The following is an 18,351-nucleotide window of genomic DNA, read 5'->3' as shown; positions in this document are numbered from 1 at the left end:
AGCCTGGCGTGCTGCAGTCCATGAGGTCGCAAAGAGTAGTACACGACTGAGCAACTGAACTGAACTGACTACGGCAAAACAACTTCCAGTTTTCTAAATGGACATATCTTGTTAAATACTAGCCCCCCACCCCAGCTTATAATACTTCTTAAAAGTAAATGTCATGATTATATTGAGGTTCATTTTACATGAAGAGGGAAAAGAATAGGAAGCTACCTTCCCACTCCCAGTTCCACTTGCCTCTGTAACTGTGCCTGCTTTTAATCTAGACAGTGTTGGCCTACCTCCCTCTCTCCAGTCTCTCAGTTATTATTCATTGTTAATTTTACATCATCAAGGTGTTTGCATTTTTTTCTATAACTGTTAATTTCTCTTACTTTACTCACAGGCTAGTTCTAAACATTTTAAACCCAAATATTTATAATGTGATAATGTAAATATTTACTATGGAACAAAGTTGAATGGCCTCACAGAATCAAATGAAATCCTGTGTACAATGAAAAATTTGCTAAATATCAAGTTCTAGTGGATTCTCCTAGTTTTGTTGGGTTTTTTTTTTCAGTTTCTTTCTCTTCCAAGACCTATTCAATTCTGTTGTCTTTTCAGTCCCATGATTGTTTTCTTTAGATTCGTTTTTCATTTAGTTAGCACTGTGGTCTTCAAAAGAAGCATCCACATAAAGGGATTTCACAAGATCATTTTAGGGGGTGTCAGAATATATTAATAATTAAATTATTTGATTTTATCTGATTATTTTTAATTCTATATGCTTGGTACATAAATATGTTAGTATAATAATATGTTAATTTATAAATAGATGTGCCGAGAGCATATGGTTTTTTTTTTTACTCATCAAGTTATGTCATACAAAAATGTTTGGAGTTCATTGGGTAATTTTCAAAATAGAATGGCGAACTTCAAGTATTTGCTGTCTGAAAATGTGCTTTATTCAGCTTGCAAGTGAGGGCTATACTTCATTGTAGTGGCTTCTCTTGTCCCAGAGCACAGGCTCTAGGCACATGGGCTCAGTGGTTGTAGTTTGCAGGCCCTAGAGCATAGGCTCAGTAGTTATGGCACACAGGCTTTTGGCACGCATCATGTGAAATCCTGTTAGACCAGGGATCAAACCTAATTCCCCTGCTTTGACAGATGGATTCTTAACCACTGGACCACCAGGGAAGCCCTATTCCTGTTTTTATCCCCTTGAGGAGCACCTGTTGGGTCTCCTTTTGGAATATTGGATCTCTTCTATCTGATCTCCAGCTTCCTAACTTCTCTTATTTCCTATATTCTTTGCGTTTTTAATTTGTCTGTTCAAGAGTAGTCTCTATCAAGAGTAATTTCTGTCAGTTGTAACATTTTATTGTTTATCTTGCCCATTTAATTTATCATTTACATTTTTAATTAACAATTATTTTTTCTGACTATTTTTTCAACGACGCTTATTCTTGTTTTATTTAAGTGTACCATTCTGTCTCCTAAATTGTCTCCATTTCTACCATGGTTATTTTGTTTTGTTTTACATCTTTGGACCATTTTCTAAATGTCTGTTGTGATTTTTCTCCTTTAGTTTCTCTGCTAATCTTTTCCTATCTAATTGATTTTTCTGCTAATTTGTCCCTATTTATCTACCTTGAACTTCTCAAAATTTCTGATCTACCAATATCATCCTTATTTTCCAGTCCTGTTATGACTTCATTGTTTTGTAAAAATTTATTTTCATCTCATTGGAATGTTGGGAAATAAAAGAGACAGGTAAGTGTGCTCACTTCACTGCCTTGAACTGTGCACTGTTTTCAGAGTTCCATTTTGGCTATAGTATGTGATCCAGATGTCTAGAAATTAGAAAGTTGATAAGAAGGCCATGTATCTATCATATGATTTTGAAGGAGAGTATGAATCACCTTTGCTTTGTCTTTTCATTTCTTTGGTTGTGTGTGTGTGTGTTTTCTGTTAGTAACATGCTGGAAAGGTTGTCTTTAAGAATTTAGTATAAGCTTAGGCTTGAATCCAGGCAGCCAGGCAGGCATTGCCAAATTTTAGCATTATAATCCTGGACAAATTACCTAAACCTTTTTGTACTCTATTTTACTCGCCCGTAACATTGGCAGAAACAGTGATTACCCTCCTCATAGAGTTATTTTGAGAGTCAAGTTAGACAAATACTTAAGCCTGGCATATATCAAGAGAAAGCCTTTACAAAATATTTATTCTTGATATTATTAGATTGCTTCTATTCAGGAAAAAGTTACACATTTTTAGATAGCCCTTTCTATAAATTTGGCTATGAAGTGGATTATTATAAAATAAATTTTCACAATGATTCTCTGTATAATACTGAAAATGCATTTGCAGAGAAAATGTCCTCTGATCATGAGCTATTCCCTCTTAGTAAGCACCTACTGGAATAGTAGGGTCTTTACATGATTAGGCTCATAGGGAGCTAATAATTAAACGCTTAACTAATTGTATCATCTTTCTGTGTGTATACTTCTGTAAAGCTATAATAAAAATGTATGTGCTTCTGGTCTTCTTGACTATGTTGATAATTCCACTTCCTTCCCCACTCCCAAACTCTAAGTTGTCCAAAAACCCAGCTTCTTATTGTGACTTAAATGAATCCCCTTTATCACTGACAAATCTGTTTTCTAAACTACAAACCTTGATATCATCCATTATTTCTCAAAACCTTATCATTTATACCTCTGCTCTTCTGACTTCTTAAATCTTAAGTTAGTTTTGCCTGTTTAAAGCTTAGAATGGATTTATACAGCATGTTTGACTTTTTTGGCTTAACTTTAGGAGATTCATGAGATTCATTCAGGCTGCATGTTGTAATAGATCATTCTCATTGCTGTATAATATTTCACTATATGAATGTACCACAGTTTATCCGGAGAAGGAAGTGGCAACCCACTCCAGTACTCTTGCCTGAAAAATCCCCTGGATAGAGGAGCATGGTAGGCTGCAGTCCATGGGGTTGCAAAGAGTCGGACACGACCGAGCGACTTCACTTCACAGTTTATCCATTCTGTTACTTATGAACATTTGGGTAGTTTTCAGCTTTTGGCAGTCACAAGTGCTTTATTGCTTTGTCTGTATTTATATCTAGGGCCAATCTATAAACTGTCTTGTACACATATTTTGAAGAACATGTGAGTGTATGCTTTTGGCTGTGTACCTAGGAGTGGAATTGATGGGTTTCAAGGTATTTAGTTATTTAGCTTTAATAGATATTGCCGTTTTCCAAAGTAGCCACTAAGTAAAAATAGGACTATTTGTGATTTTTTCTTTCACATTGTATGTCAGTTTTAGAAAGCGATGTTCTTCAGGTTATTTTCTCATTTTATTTAAACTATCAATTAAGTTGGTAGTTAAGTTAGTGTAACATTTTCATGATATCTTCATTATCTTTTAGAGCATTATTTTTAGTGTTGTAAATTTGGTTCTGTCTCTTCTGTTGGTTAGTCTAACTAAAGCTGTCAATGTTACTATTTTTTCCTAAGAGCCAGCTTTTGGCTTTGTATTTTTTTCTCTTGTACATTTTTTCCCAAGTCACTGGTTCCTGTTCATACCTCTGTTATTCCTTCTACATTCTTTGGGTTTTTACTTACTTTTTTGTAGCTTTTTTTAGATAGACGTGTAGGTCATTGATTTTCAGCCTGCCTTTTCTGATATGTGCACAAAGGGTATACATTTCCTGAGGATTATAGCTACATCTTTAAAAACTTTGGACATTTCTTATCTTTAATATTCAGTTCAAAATGTTTTCTAATTCTTCATTGTGATTTCTTTCTTCACCTATAAATTTAGAAAAATTTTTTTAATTTTTGGAGATGTAGGTATTCTCTAGTTATCTTTGCCTTATTGATTTTTAACTTAATCCCACTGCAGTTAAGGTTTATACTCTGGATGATTTCAGTGACCAGTATTTGCAAGACTTTGTTTATCCTGCAGTAATATGGTCAGTTTTGGTAAATGTTTCCTATGCTATTGAAAGTAAATTTCATTCTTTTGCTGTCGGGTGTTATGTCTTACTCCTTGCCTCTTGCCTTTTTCCGTCCCTTCCACCTTTCATATATACATATGTATACATATATGAATATATACATGTATGTTTACATTTGTATATATGTCATTAAGATTGTTCTTTCAGAAGTGAATTAAAGTCTCACCTGTGATTATTTTTGAATCAGTCATACTGCATACAAACAATTTAGAATTGTTTTCATGATTGACCTTTTTTCACATTTTATTTTCCTTTTTATGTCTCCTAATGCTTCTTGCTTTAAAATCTCTTTTATCTGATCCTAATATAGCTGTACCTGATGTAAGTTATATATTTTCTCATTCTTTTTAACCTAGATCTTTTTATACCCTTGTACAGGCACAACTTTTATTGCATTTTGCTTTATTGTGTTTCACAGATAATGTGGGGGTTTGTTGTTGTTGTTGTTGTTTTTCCAAATTGAAGGTTCGTGGCAACCCAGTTTTGACTGATGATGGTTAGCATTTTTAGCAAGAAAACATTTTTTAATTAATCTATGGACTTTTTTTTTTAAACAGAATACTACTTCAGACTTAGTAAGCTACAGTATAGTATAAACGTAACTTAGATGCACTGGGAAAGAAAAAAGTTCCTGTCAGTCACTTGTGTTATTCATTGCGGTGGTCTAGAACCCTCAATATCTATGAGGGATGCCTATATTGAAGTCTTCTCCAAACAGCAAATACGGTTGACTCCTGAACAAAATGGAGATTAGGGGCACCAACCTCCTAAGCAATTGAAAATTCTCATGTAACTTTATAGTCAGCCCTCGATATGTAGTTCCTCCATATCTATGGTTCTGAATCTGAGGCAAAGCCTGGATTCTTACTATACGTTGTGGCTAGACTCAGCAACTATTCTTAGAAAAAAAGTATCTGTAGACTTGTCAGCTTGGCTTCAGATTATTCCCTCTTCTCTGGAATCTTGGGACCCTCTGTACTGATTGCTTGAGTAGCTCTTAAATGCTTCTAAATAGATAGTTACTTTATTTTTATCCAGGTTTTTCTGCTACACAGCATAACTTAGTTCTCTTGCCAGCTATTTCATTATACTCAGAGGTAGAAGACCCCATGATAGCCTCTAAGTACTTTTAGTATACATTAATTATCTTGGTTATTACCAGTCTTAACCACCACCGCCTAAATTATCTTCAGCTGTCACCTGTGAAGTTTTCTTTGCTATGGGTCTGTTCTAGTAATCATATTATGTTAAGTGTAAGTACTTCATATATTTATATATGTATATATAAAATTTCATGTTATCCACTCACCAACCACTGGGAAATGAGGTACTATAATCTTTTAATAGGTAAAAGGAAGAACCAGTATCTGTAAGATTACAGAATTCATGACAAAGCAATGATTCACATCGGTCTTTGTATAGAACTCTTGCTATTAAAATCTCTGCTGTAGTTTGTGGTCTTCTATAATTTGTTTGCTTCCTTTAGAACCCAGCTCAGGGACCACATCCTCCTGTCCTGAAGGTGCTCCATTATTTCTCTGCACCTTCCTCTATCATATTACCATATTGAAAGTAATCACACATGTACCTGTCTCTCCTACTGTATTATAGTCTTTTCCAAAACAAGGACTACATGTTATTCATCTTTGTAGTACTTCCAAGTTCAACAACTAATTCCATTAGTCTGGAAGCTTGATAGCTAACACACTTAGGAATACTACACAGTTGTTGAAAATGACTCTCTCGAGAGTTTTTAAAAATAATCTAAATAAAGTACTTTATTCTCTAATAGTGGATAATTTAGTCTCCATAGTTATAGAAGAGACAAATATCATGTGACTTGCTTGGTGATAAGTGCTTTATTGTGGTGGTGTGGAACTGAATCCTTAATATCTTGAGGTATGCCTATATATGCTAGTTAAAGTGAGGTCCTTTAAGGCATACTCTTATCTTTTCCCATAGTTGTTAATACTTGTCCCAAGATAAATTTCTAGGATGAATCTGGCCAAAAAAAATTTCCATTCATACTAGCTATCAAATTGTACTAGAAAAGATTTGCCAGTAATGTTTATATGCTTCCCTGTAGTTTTCCTGTCAGTATGAATTGATAGTTTAAAAGAATCTTGGACTATGCTGTAGTGAAAAATGGTATTGGTGTTTTTTTTGATACTTTACTGATTACAAATGAATTACAAATTATAAATTCGACTCCCCCCCACCTTTTAGCTATTCTCCTGCAAATTGCTTCTTCATCTTTTCCTAAACTTTTTTGAAATAATTCTTAGTTGACAACCATCTCATTGGTTCTCATGGACATCAAATAACACATAGGCATTTTTATACTTTGAGTAGCTTATTATTAGCATCATTTCCTTTCCTTTTTGCTAGAAATTTTACCATAAAAAAATGAGAAGGGAGGTTATTAAAATGTTACATATATTCCCACAAGAAATGTATGAGAGTGCCTATCCTTAAACTCTTACCAATTTTTTTTGGATTATTATGATAATGCTGGGTTAAAACATGGCTTCTTAATTTAGTTTTAATTTACACTACTATAATTATGAGTGAAGTTCTTTTTCCGTGAATTAATTTGTATTCTTTACTTTTTTCTTTCTAATTTTTAGGAAATCATTAAATAGTAGGGAAATTACCCCCTTTGTTTGCTCTATGCATTGCAAATACTTTTGTTGGTTTGTTGATTTCAAGATTGGTCATGGTGGCTTATTAGCTTGCTTCAGAATCACTGGCAAAAGTATTGACTAGGATCAGGCTCTTTTCACATGGGTAAGTCAATAATCATTGCCTTTTTGGTACGTTTATTAACTGTGAGTTTTCTTAGAAATATCCAACTCATATTTCCGCTCCTGTTTCTACCTTCAGCCCAGTAGACGACAGTAGTAGTTTTACTAGAATGAGGCTAGCCAGGAAAATCAGAGCTTTGCTGCCAGAAGAGGTGGACTTGATCTGGGGCCAGGAGGGGGGTGGGAGGACCATGGCTTTGTCAACTAAAAGTAGCAAACTTGGTTTGAAAGAAAGGGGACAACCTGCAGCTTTGCAAACCAGGCAAAAAAAAAAAAAAAATGAATGAAAAACCAAACAGATAGCAGCAGCAGCTACACAATATGGTAGAAATAGATACTACAGTGAAGTCCTAGCAAGTTACTAAGGAGAAAACAGCCATGCATAGAAAAATAAGTCATAATGCAGAGTTGCTACAGTCCAGCTTTCAGCCAAGTATTATGAGATGTGCAGAGAAACAGGAAACCATGATACATATTCAGGGAAAAAAGCAGAAGCCTGACATAAAACTACATGGAATTTCTAGATAACATATAACTATGGGGAGCACATTAGTGGTTTCCCACCCTTATGGCAGAAAGCGAAGAACTAAAGAGCCTCTTGATGAAGGTGAAAGAGGAGAGTGAAAAAGTTGGCTTAAAGCTCAACATTGAGAAAACTAAGATCATGGCATCTGGTCCCATCACTGCATGGGAAATAGATGGGGAAACAGTAGAAACAGTGTCAGACTTTATTTTTCTGGGCTCCAAAATCACTGCAGATGGTGATTGCAGCCATGAAATTAAAAGACGCTTACTCCTTGGAAGGAAAGTTATGACCAACCTAGATAGCATATTTAAAAGCAGAGACATTACTTGGCCAACAAAGGTCCGTCTAGTCAAGGTTATGGTTTTTCCAGTAGTCATGTATGGATGTGAGAGTTGGACAGTGAAGAAAGCTGAGCGCCGAAGAATTGATGATTTTGAACTGTGGTGTTGGAGAAGACTCTTGAGAGTCCCTTGGACTGCAAAAAGATCCAACCAGTCCATCCTAAAGGAGATCAGTCCTGGGTGTTCATTGAAAGGACTGATGTTGAAGCTGAAACTCCAATACTTTGGCCACCTCATGTGAAGAGTTGACTCATTTGAAAAGACCCTAATGCTGGGAAGGATTGGGGGCAGGAGGAGAAGGGGATGACAGAGGATGAGATGGTTGGATGGCATCACCGACTCGATGAACATGGGTTTGGGTAGACTCCGGGAATTGGTGATAGACAGGGAGGCCTGATGTGCTGCAATTCATGGGGTTGCAAGTATTCGGATATGACTGAGCGACTGAACTGAGCTGAACTGAACTGAAATTTGGGGGTGGGAAGGACTTTTGGAGATACTGGAAGTACTCTGAAACTATATGAATGCACAGCTATATAACTAAACTCACTAAAAGTCATTCATCTGTACATTTAAAATGAGTGAATTTTATGATATGTAAATTATACCACAATAAGACTGTTTAAATGTGGAAGGGGAACCAACATCTTTAAAACAACAATACTCTTACTCCCTGTTGTAACTGTCAGTCTGCTGTTCTGTTTTCTAATGTAAATAACCAATTGTAGTTTATAAAAGTAATTGAAGACAACAACTGGAGGTACTTCATTAAGAGAAGTACCTAATTTTTATGTAGAAGTGAACAATTGTTAAAGTGACAGTGTACAATACTCTTAAATTGTGTATTCACTTTACTTTGAGGCACTGTTACTATGGCCAACCGTTTATCTCCTCTCTTCTTGCTTCATTAAGGAGCATCTTCACCTTCACTCTTCTTTACCTCTCCTTTAATGGTCGTTGTGACTTAACAAGTACTCTTCATAAAACATTCCCAGTGTTATCATCCTGACTTTCTTGTCTGGCTACTTTGCTGGTTCCCTAGTTTATTGCATTGTGCTGCAAGTACGTGATACGATAGGAACTCTTTCATATGTGAGGAACCTACATAAATAACATGTGGGTCAGTTTATTAGTATAGATGCCATTATTGGAAGGGTAAATTACATAATTTAATCATAAGGGAATAAAAACCTGACATAGTGTAGAATCTTTCTGCTACAGCCCCTTTCTCCTTAGAACTCTGTAATAATTAATCTTGTTTTCTATATGGATTTAACAATGAGAAGAAGAATAGGGCCATCTTGATTCTTGTTCCTTTAATGAAACATGATACTTACTCAGAGCAAATATTTTCTTCTGCGTTTTGAATGAAATCCTTCCCTTTTTCCCTTTAGTAGTTTCTTCTTATAGGACTCATATGGTTTTCTTCGCTCATTAATTATTCTTAAATGAAAAAGAGTTCTCCAGACTTGAATCTTTGTACTAGAATATAATCTTGAAACCATCCATACTCCTGAAAGTACAATAATTATGTATATCTTTTGGATTTTGCTTCTTTCTTTTATAGACTTTTCCAAATTGGAAAGCATCATTTAGTTACTAATGTCCTGGCCAGGTTATGATGATTAATTGTGTGTCCAAATGGATATAGTTCAAGAACAGCTAATTGGGAAGAAATTTTATGATACAGTAGATATTATCTGGTAAGAAACACTGATGTGGACAAAGTCTTATCAGAGAATCTGTGTGTCTGAGACGGAGGTAAATTTCTGTGAAGTACAATTCTTCAGCATTGCCTGTTAGGTCACATTCTTTGTTTATAGTTGGTCAAAGTTTTGGGCTCTGACAGATGAGTAAGTGATAGTTGTAGTTTCCAGGGCTGTTCTAACTTTCTAACCCTTTTGATTTTCATATATATATGTCAATAGAAAGGTGAAGGAAAGTGAATCAGATATTCATTGCTGTCAGTAAGTTTCCATGTTACTTTGTGATTTTTATGTTTATGATCTTGCTACTACAGTATTTTATTTTTGATTTGTGATAATTTAAGTATGCCTTTGTAAAATAGCTTCTGCAAGTATTAACTTAGTTTAGATTCAAGTATTACACGGCATAAAGGCTTATGATTTATTTCTTAAATTATTTTTCATTAAGTGAAATCGTCACATTTCCTCATAATGTAATTTGAGAAAGTAATTGTTTTATGACTGTTTAAATATTTCTTCCCTCTTGATTCAGTTAAACTTAGTGATTATTAAATGAAACTTCTTTTCTTTGTAGTAAAGTACTCACCTGTGCGGGATATTGCATACATCTTAGAAGACTGCAGTAAAGTGGCAATGTCTCGGGAACCCACCCCACCTCTCTCTGGAGATATGTCTATCGGTCCTATAGCAGAAAGCTGGTGTTATACACAGGTACATGCTATTAAAAAATGCCTTGCTTTATGCTAGATATTGTATACTATTTTGAGAATATTATGAAGCACTTTAGCATTGTTATTAGAAGTGTTAGGAGATGAGTCATAGGATGTTCAACATGTGACAAGTCAAGAATGTAAAAGTCATCATTCTAAAAGTCCTTTTCTGAATGTTCTAGGTTAAAGTAGTAAAATTTTCCTACATGTGGACCATTAATAACTTCAGTTTTTGTCGAGAAGAAATGGGTGAAGTGTTAAAAAGTTCAACATTCTCATCTAGCCCCAGTGACAAAATGAAATGGTAAGATTTTTGGTTTTTTCGGATATTTGTTTTGATGTAATCATTAGCACTTTATAGTTTCATTGTTACTGTTTCTAAATGGATATTTGTCAGATTTTATATTTGATTTATAATAAATTCCTAGTGCTATAGAGAATTGTAAAGAACTGTGAGAAATATTGACAGGAGATCTGTTGTATTATTTAGATTATTTAACAGATGATTTCAGTATTGCGTTTCTCTTGAATGTTTAAACTATTGTCTTCCTCCATGTGAGCCTATTGTTTTATTTTAGGTGCCTGAGAGTAAATCCAAAGGGATTAGATGATGAAAGTAAAGACTACTTGTCCTTATATTTGCTTTTAGTCAGCTGTCCAAAAAGTGAAGTTCGAGCAAAATTCAAATTTTCCCTTCTGAATGCTAAAAGGGAAGAAACAAAAGCAATGGGTAAGTGATTTCCAAACTGACTAGAAGAGGTCTTTATGTAACTGTGTACATGTACTGTAACTTTTGCACTCTTACTTAGAAAAACTTAGGATTTTTTTTCCTAAAATCTGCTTAACCAAAAACATTTCATTTTGTCTATTAATCTTAAATGCCAGGGTAAAATTACAGTTGTTTTACTAAGTCTTCATAAGACATGTAAAATTAGTTTTAAATCATATTAAAATTTAAATTTTTCATGTCCTAAAATGACATTCACTTTTCACTTGTAAAAATAGCTGTTGTTAGGACAAGGTACCTGGTTCAGTGCCTGGCATATATAATAGGTGTTCAGAAAGCATTTCTTTTTATTCCTTGCCATTTTTGCCAGATAATGAAATCTAAAGAACAATGAGAAAGATGTTTCAATGCCCTGATACTTTGTTGCTATAATTTTTTTGAGCAGTTGACTGAACAGTGACTGAAAGGAAACGGTTTTTCTTAGTCTTAGAACCTGTTAAATTCAGTTCAAGCCTCTGAATTATAGCCAGCTGAAAATGTAGCCTGGCACTTCATTGTAAAAGATCATTGTAGAAAATGTACAGTGTGTATAGTAGGAAAATATATTGTGCGTTAAATTTTAAGTGATTTCTAGAAGTGATTAACAATATCAAGTAACATCATTACAAAAAAACTCCAAAACGCATTTTAAATAATATATCTCCTTGCTGAAGTAATACATAGTGTCACATGTATTTTCATAATTCTGACATGTAAGATAGGATAATGTCTTAGTTCAGGCTGCTGTAACAAAGTAGCATAGACTGAGTGGCCTATATAAGCAACAGACATTTATTTCTCACAAATCTAGAGGCCGAGAATCTAAGATCAGAGTTCTAGCATGGTCAGATTCTAGTGAAGACTACTTACAGACCTGCCAATGTTACACTGTGTCTTCACATAGTGGAAAGGACTAGGGAGCTTGTGGGGTCTCTTTTATAAGAGCATTAGTCCCATTCATGAAGATCTCTACCCTCACAATCTCATCTGATCCCAGTCATTGGCATCTTATTACCATCACACTATGGGTAGGATTTCAACATAAAACTTTGAATGGTATACATTTAGTCCATAAAATGGAGTATCTCAATTAGATATATTACTGATTTTCTACCTTCAACTTGTATAGCAATAGTGAATACTTTCTATAAAGGACCTTGTTTATTTCATAGTATATAGTTATTAACCAGTATATATAAGGCATAAGAAACTTTACTTTAGACATTTATTAAATATTTTATTGATCACACCAAAACCATCCTGTGGACCTTGATGAAAATTGTTTCTAGAGGTAATGGGATTATGTTTAAAGACCTAACAAATGATAGAGGATTTTTTTTAGCTTTTTTCTCCAGTTAATGGATTTTTCTCTAGTTCCATAAAACTTATATTTATATCAGTGGAATGGTTATCCTAGGAAAGCTTATAGAATGCCCTGGTTATTTAGAGCATCCTTTTTTTAAAGAAAGAAGCAAGAAATTAATGTTTCTAATCTGGTTCTGATACTAGATAATGAATACTATGCCTTTGCCACTGTGTTTTGATCCTACTTTATTATTAAAGGGCTTAGATTGTTTGAAAGATCTCTTACTTCTCCTTGAGATTTGATCTGGCTTTTCTTCTACTTAGATATCTAGGAATCTGGAAGTGAGCTCATTGAGAGTGGCCAGAATTTGTGGTAGTGCTGTGAAATGATCTGGTTCTATCTAGTGTAACTCTTACTGACATTTTACTTATGAAGACATATATCTATAATTTTTATGATGGATGTATTTTTTATTGGTCAAGTCCTAATTTTGCACCTTCATTTAATTGTTATTATTAGCAGAATGTTTCTTGAATACTTGTTTTATTTAAACTTATATTCTGTTTTCCACCAGAAAGCCAAAGAGCATATCGATTCGTACAAGGGAAGGACTGGGGTTTTAAAAAATTCATTCGAAGAGATTTTTTGCTTGATGAAGCTAATGGTCTTTTACCAGATGACAAGCTTACATTATTTTGTGAGGTGGGTACATTTTTTTATTCAAGGAACTCAGTGTTTGATTATATTTAGTAATAAAGGAAAAATATGCACTAGAACAATATTGATTGCACTTTTTAAATTAACTAACAGTTATAATAGGTAAGGCTTTATATAAATATTCTAACAGTAAAAGCTGACAAGTTCTTAGAAATCAGTATAGTAGCCAGCCTGAAAAAATTCCTATCGTTAGCTATAAATTGTTTATACAGTTATACTATCACATACTTTCCTCATACAAAGACTCTGGATGTTTATGACTTTATATGAAAATTTCTAAATATCTTCTTCATTCTGAATAATTCTAAATGGTCAGCATTTTTTGTCGTATTCAGATTGATGATATTAAATATAGTGGCTTATCAGTTTGAATCCATACTTGCATGGTAGTGAAAGTGTCTGAAGAAAGATTGGGAAGCTTTTTGTTCATTTATTCAAACAGATGTTAGCATTATAAACAATGGCATCTCAAAATTTTTAAGCTACACCTTTGTTGACAAACATATGATATAATCATATGCATGAAATGCCATCTTTTGAAAGTTGCTAGCATTGCCCCTTCCAATAATTTACACTTATGATTTATCTTAATTTGAGGCTTGAACTAGCTTCTGTCATTGTTATTACATAGCTTTATCTATATGAGCTGCTGAAATGATAGGGTAAGCTCAACATTAAATATATTTCAGGAGGTTATTGTAGACAGATGAGTATCTTAAAAGTGCAATAACTTACTTAACTGCTACTGAATTAGCCTGACGCTTCTTATAGAAAATGTGTAAAATTTCTTGACAAGATTACAAACTAATTATGTTATCATGCTGTGTCAGAAGAATAATTGAAATACGGCCCCAGAGACTACATAGTGCAAATAGAATGCATCTTATTTTCACTTAGACAAGTGAAATGAACTATAAGATGAATTTGTTATGCATACTATTATTTGGTTGATAATGCACATAGTACAAGTGTCTTGAGCAGAGCTTATCATTAAATAATTTGATAAAAATATACAGTAGAGCATTTATTCCCAACAGAGAGATACTCTAAGTAGTATTCTAAATAATTATAGAGTGTGTTATTTTAGCATTCATAATGTAGAATCTTTTCAGAATTTTAGTAGTTATCTTAAATTTCAACATATTAATTTATTTTAATCACATAATCTTGGAATTTAAAGGACATTAAAAGCTATATAATCCAATTAAGGAAAAAAAAAATACTGCAGCTTAAAGTCGTTTTGAGAATTTTAAGAAAATGTTTCTGTTTTTAGAATTGAAATACTGTTTACTAAAGTATGCTTCCCTAACTATATTTTATTGGAACCTAGACAACTAAAAAATTCAGAATGAAGGCTGAAACTAAGATTTATTTTGATACATGTTTTTGAAGTATATTTTTTATCCACATGCTAAATTTTACATGCTAGTCACCTCCTAAAAATAGAACCCACCAGTGACATACATTTTAAGTTGATCACATTTAGTGTTAGATACTATAATATGTACCTTTACTGATACAGACATTCATACCTTGGGCACTGTATTTAACATAGGTGGGCTTTGAACAAACTTTCCTCCTGCCCTCCACCGTTTTTTCCATACCTCTCACTGATGCCCTTCCTTCTACAGCATCTCCAGCACTGCTTGCAGAAGAGGAGGAAGCATTGCACTGCCCTACCTAAAGAACTGCCTCCTCCCCCTCCCCTGCAAGTGGTGCTGTAGACAGGTAAGGCAGTTTGGTGCTACCCTTTTGTGCAAGACATAAGTCATCTTGCAAGTCCTATGAATCAAGTAGCCAGAGCTAGAAATTTCTGTCAGTGTAAACAGATCTTTCTGCCTCTTCTTTCCCAAAGTGATGCAGAAAACAGGAATTGAAGAATAAGTAGGAAAAACAGAAAATTGGTTAGATTAATTTATCTTTTGGAATCCAACAGATTTTAAATAGTCTCAATCTATAGACCCATGCAGAGGGTAAAGTGTCTGCCTGCAGTGTGGGAGACTTGGGTTCGATCCCTGGGTTGGGAAGATCCCCTGGAGAAGGAAATGGCAACCCACTCCAGTATTCTTGCCTGGAGAATCCCATGGGCAAAAAAGCCTGGTAGGCTACAGTCCATGGGGTCACAAAGAGTCGGACACGACTGAGTGACTTCACTTATCACTTATAGACCCATGCTAGTCTGTGGTAAACAGAAGACTATATATATGGGTAGATAATATAGGTAATGAATTTTTCATAAAATTAAATTAATTCATTTAGAATGTTTTTTCCTCCTATTTTTCTGTTACTAAGTTATCCTTTCTGTTTTAATATACTTTTGGTAATGGATGGGAGTTTCTATCACCCAGTTTCTAAAAAAGGATGCCTATATTTGAAAGCCAGAAAGTCTAAGACCCACTATTCAGGAAAATTATATGAAATCGGACTACCTTAGAAGTTTCTCATTTTGGAGCCAGTGTGAGGGATGGTTCAGTAGTTGATTAGAGCATCAAGATTTGTAGCACTATGCACCTTTGTAAATTCCTAGCTAGTCTTTACAGTTTGTTCAGAGAATTGAGAGAGTTTTAAAAATAGGAAACAATAGTCACCTTAATTCCACACTACGGGAGACCCAGATTTCTAGTACAGTCATAGCTGATTAGAGCCTGCACATTTTCATCTTTAGGCTGAAATATATCCTCAGAGTTGAGCCAAAAGCAAATTTGAAAAAGAGCTGTCAGACGAGTTTGAGGTATTACTTTGCAGCATTTGTCAGTTTTGAGTATTGTGCATTTGTCATTTTATTTTGAAAGAACAACCACTTCAGAAAAGAATCTCAGCCTTTCTTCTGAATTTTTTTTACTCTTAAGTTCCATTCATAAGAATGTTCATTACCTATATTTGAATATGTACTAGAAAAAGCTAAAATTTTACCAATTTCTTGATTGCAGGTGTCAGAAAAAATCATCACAACTCAATGCATAACAGTTTAAATTAGATCATTAATTTCTGCTCTGTAGTCCCTTGAATACTCTTCAGAGTGTATGAAATGTTAATTCTGTCTTACTTAAAATTTGTGGCTACTGTGATAATTATATGTAGATGTGTATGCCAATAATATAAATTCTTCTGAATTATGATTATGTATAGTCAAATATAACATCTATCTATGAAATAGCTTTTATTTAATCTTTTTTCCTTCTATCACCTGATTTTTGTGAAACTTTAACATTAAATATATTGTTTTGAGTTAGGATAATTAAACAATAAATAGAACTTAAGAAATCCTTTCCTAAATTTAAATATGATCACATTCTTATGACTCCACTACATCCTACGTACTTTATGCAAGTAATTGAACTGTTCAATTCACTCCAGCTTTTGCTCAGTAGAAGTTACAAGAGCAGTGCTGATATGAACAAGTAAATGCTGTCTTTGTGACCCTTGACTAAACCCTGAATAGTGATACCAGTATTTTTTATTTCAGTATCATTAAGTTATAATGTATGATATAATATATCATATCATACATATATAGTATAATGTATAATATAACAGTAGTCAGGTAAGAATTACTGAAGATTTTTCCCCTGTTTTGTAATTTGTAAAATTTTGGAAACAATTTGAATTATTAAAAGTTAATAGAAGAATCTTTATTGGAGGACTTATTTATGTGCATAATGTCTTAGCTTCTGTATTTGAAAACCTTCTTAGAAGATTGTTGCAATAAATCCCTTCAGAGCCATAATTGCATTAAAGTATTAATACTGCTACTTTTTTAAAAAAAATCCACAGACATACTGTATAGTGCAAAGAATGCTAAAAAAGGGAATCTGGGGGTGTAGATCTAGTCTTCCTCTGATACTGACTAGCACTGGATTTAGGACACTTTCGTTATCTTCTCTGGATCTCACTTTTTCAAATTTTTTAATAAAATAAGGTGATTGGATTAGATGATTTTTATGGCATGTGATTTCAAAAAGATTAATAAAATCAGGAGAACAAAATGGTTACTGAGAATATCCTCAGAAAATAAAGCTTTTCTTTAGAAGTGTCAGTTCATTCATATGAAATAGATGTTATTACATCTAGGTGAGTAAGGACTAATGAGACTTAATATTCTCAAGCATTTTATATTAGACTATTATTATACTTTCTTAGCATGTTAGTAATTTGGTCCATGACATCCTGGAATGTGAAGTCAAGTGGGCCTTAGAAAGCATCACTACGAACAAAGCTAGTGGAGGTGATGGAATTCCGTTGAGCTATTTCAAATCCTCAAAGGTGTTGCTGTAAAAGTGCTGCACTCGATATGTCAGCAAATTTGGAAAACTCAGCAGTGGCCACAGGACTGGAAAAGGTCAGTTTTCATTCCAATCCCAAAGAAAGGCAATGCCAAAGAATGCTCAAACTACCGCACAATTGCACTCATCTCACATGCTAGTAAAGCAATGCTCAAAATTCTCCAAGCCAGGCTTCAGCAATACGTGAACCATGAACTTCCAGATGTTCAAGCTGGTTTTAGAAAAGACAGAGGAACCGGAGATCAAATTGCCAATATCCGCTGGATCATCGAAAAAGCAAGAGAGTTCCAGAAAAACATCTATTTCTGCTTTATTGACTATGCCAAAGCCTTTGACTGTGTGGATCACAATAAACTGTGGAAAATTCTTCAAGAGATGGGAATACCAGACCATCTGACCTGTCTCTTGAGAAACCTGTATACAGGTCAGGAAGCAACAGTTAGAACTGGACATGGAACAACAGACTGGTTCCAAATAGGAAAAGGAGTACATCAAGGCTGTATATTGTCACCCTACTTATTTAACATATATGCAGAGTACATCATGAGAAACGCTGGGCTGGAAGAAACACAAGCTGGAATCAAGATTGCCGGGAGAAATATCAATAACCTCAGATATGCGGTTAACACCACCCTTATGGCAGAAAGTGAAGAAGAACTAAAGAGCCTCTTGATGAAGGTGAAGGAGGAGAATGAAAAAGTTGGCTTAAAGCTCAACATTCAGAAAACTAAGATCATGGCATCTGGTCCCATCACTTCATGGGAAATAGATGGGGAAAGAGTGGAAACAGTGTCAGACTTTATTTTTTTGGGCTCCAGAATCACTGCTGATGGTGACTGCAGCCATGAAATTAAAAGACGCTTACTCCTTGGAAGGAAAGTTATGACCAACCTAGATAGCATATTTAAAAGCAGAGACATTACTTTGCCAACAAAAGTCCGTCTAGTCAAGGCTATGGTTTTTCCAGTAGTCATGTATGGATGTGAGAGTTGGATGGTGAAGAAAGCTGAGCGCCGAAGAATTGATGCTTTTGAACTGTGGTGTTGGAGAATACTCTTGAGAGTCCCTTGGACTGCAAGGAGATCCAATCAATCCATCCTAAAAGAGATCAATCCTGGGTGTTAATTGGAAGGACTGATGTTGAAGCTGAAACTCCAATACTTTGGCCACCTCATGCGAAACG

At 34.4% G+C, this 18,351-nt stretch overlaps 1 protein-coding gene across 11 annotated transcripts in view; it reads left to right on the top strand.

The window, feature by feature from the left end:
* SPOPL (speckle type BTB/POZ protein like) overlaps nucleotides 1–18,351 on the top strand; it is a 59,784-nt gene that overhangs the window by 25,503 nt on the left and 15,930 nt on the right. For 6 of the 11 annotated variants that reach the window (XM_081579113.1, XM_081579110.1, XM_081579112.1 and 3 more), the window contains 4 exons: nucleotides 9,961–10,097; nucleotides 10,279–10,400; nucleotides 10,675–10,826; nucleotides 12,743–12,870. In XM_081579113.1, the coding sequence (XP_081435239.1) occupies nucleotides 10,020–10,097; nucleotides 10,279–10,400; nucleotides 10,675–10,826; nucleotides 12,743–12,870 (480 nt within the window). In that variant the 5' untranslated portion in view covers nucleotides 9,961–10,019. Of the gene's footprint in view, nucleotides 1–1,681; nucleotides 1,756–6,636; nucleotides 6,797–9,247; nucleotides 9,384–9,960; nucleotides 10,098–10,278; nucleotides 10,401–10,674; nucleotides 10,827–12,742; nucleotides 12,871–18,351 lie in introns of those variants that run through there. The other 5 variants (XM_081579103.1, XM_081579104.1, XM_081579111.1 and 2 more) reach the window with 4 other exon arrangements.

The sequence above is a fragment of the Giraffa tippelskirchi genome, chromosome 3 (genome assembly GCF_054371585.1).
Source record: "Giraffa tippelskirchi isolate mGirTip1 chromosome 3, T2T-mGirTip1v1.2.pri, whole genome shotgun sequence".
Lineage (NCBI taxonomy): Eukaryota > Metazoa > Chordata > Mammalia > Artiodactyla > Giraffidae > Giraffa > Giraffa tippelskirchi.
Note: the sequence above shows the minus strand (reverse complement) of the source record. Positions and strands in the feature narration are given on the sequence as shown.